The sequence below is a fragment of the Dipodomys ordii genome, unplaced genomic scaffold, assembly GCF_000151885.1.
Source record: "Dipodomys ordii isolate 6190 unplaced genomic scaffold, Dord_2.0 Scaffold27, whole genome shotgun sequence".
NCBI classification, from domain to species: Eukaryota; Metazoa; Chordata; class Mammalia; order Rodentia; family Heteromyidae; genus Dipodomys; species Dipodomys ordii.
The window spans coordinates 14,667,883-14,668,689 of record NW_012267243.1 but is presented as its reverse complement, the minus strand read 5'-3'; the positions used below and the strand labels follow the sequence as shown (position 1 = coordinate 14,668,689).

Below are 807 nucleotides of genomic sequence, written 5' to 3'. Positions count from 1 at the left end.
GCTCCCAAGTGCTAGGATTACAGGGAGTGGACCAGTAGCTCCCAATCTACTTTTCCTGTGTGACCCAACTATAAGCAGCAGAACCCATGCTTCCACTAATTTACATGCCACCAAGAAAGATAAATGGGGCTCACCTGCAATCCTCGATACTTGGGGAGCTGAGATCTGAAGTAGTCAGGGTAAGAGTTTGTGAGACTCATCTCCAATTAACCCCCAGAAAGCCTGAGGTGTTGCTGGAGCTCAAGAAACAAAGGAAGGGGGCTGGGAAGGTGACTCAGTGGTAGAGCGCTTGCCTTGCATGCATGAGGCCCTGGGTTCAATTCCTCAGCACCACATAAGCAAAAAAAGCTGGAAGTGGCGCTGTGGCCCAAGTGGTAGAGCGCTAGCCTTGAGCTGAAGAGCTGAGGGACAGCGCCCAGACCCAGAGTTCAGGCCCCACGACCAGACCCTCCCCCCAAACAAAAAAAAAAGAAAGAAAGAAAGGAGGTCAGGGACAACGCCCAGGCCCGGCGTTTAAGCTCCAAGATGGACAGACAGACACAGACCAGAGTAGGAAGAGGTGGAAATCAGGAATAAAGAGAAGAACCGCCTGAGGACAAGCTGTCCATTCCCAACAAACTGAGCAGGAGCCGGGGCTGTCCTGTCGTTGTCCTTCTTTCCCCTCTCCCCCCTCCACCTCCCCTGCACCTCGGGCCGTGCTCCCCTGTACATCCGGGCCGTGCTCCCCTCCGCCTCCGGATCGTGCTCCCCTCCGCCTCGGGCCGTGCTCCCCTCCGCCTCCGGATCGTGCTCCCCTCCGCCTCGGGC

At 56.6% G+C, this 807-nt stretch overlaps 1 protein-coding gene across 1 annotated transcript in view; it reads left to right on the top strand.

The window, feature by feature from the left end:
- The first annotated feature begins 525 nt into the window (after window positions 1-525).
- The window catches only part of Snx2 (sorting nexin 2), a 39,618-nt gene continuing 39,336 nt past the window's right edge, over window positions 526-807 (top strand). The window contains exon 1 of the mRNA XM_013015546.1: window positions 526-549. Within this exon, the coding sequence (XP_012871000.1) occupies window positions 526-549 (24 nt within the window). The remainder of the gene's footprint in view (window positions 550-807) is intronic.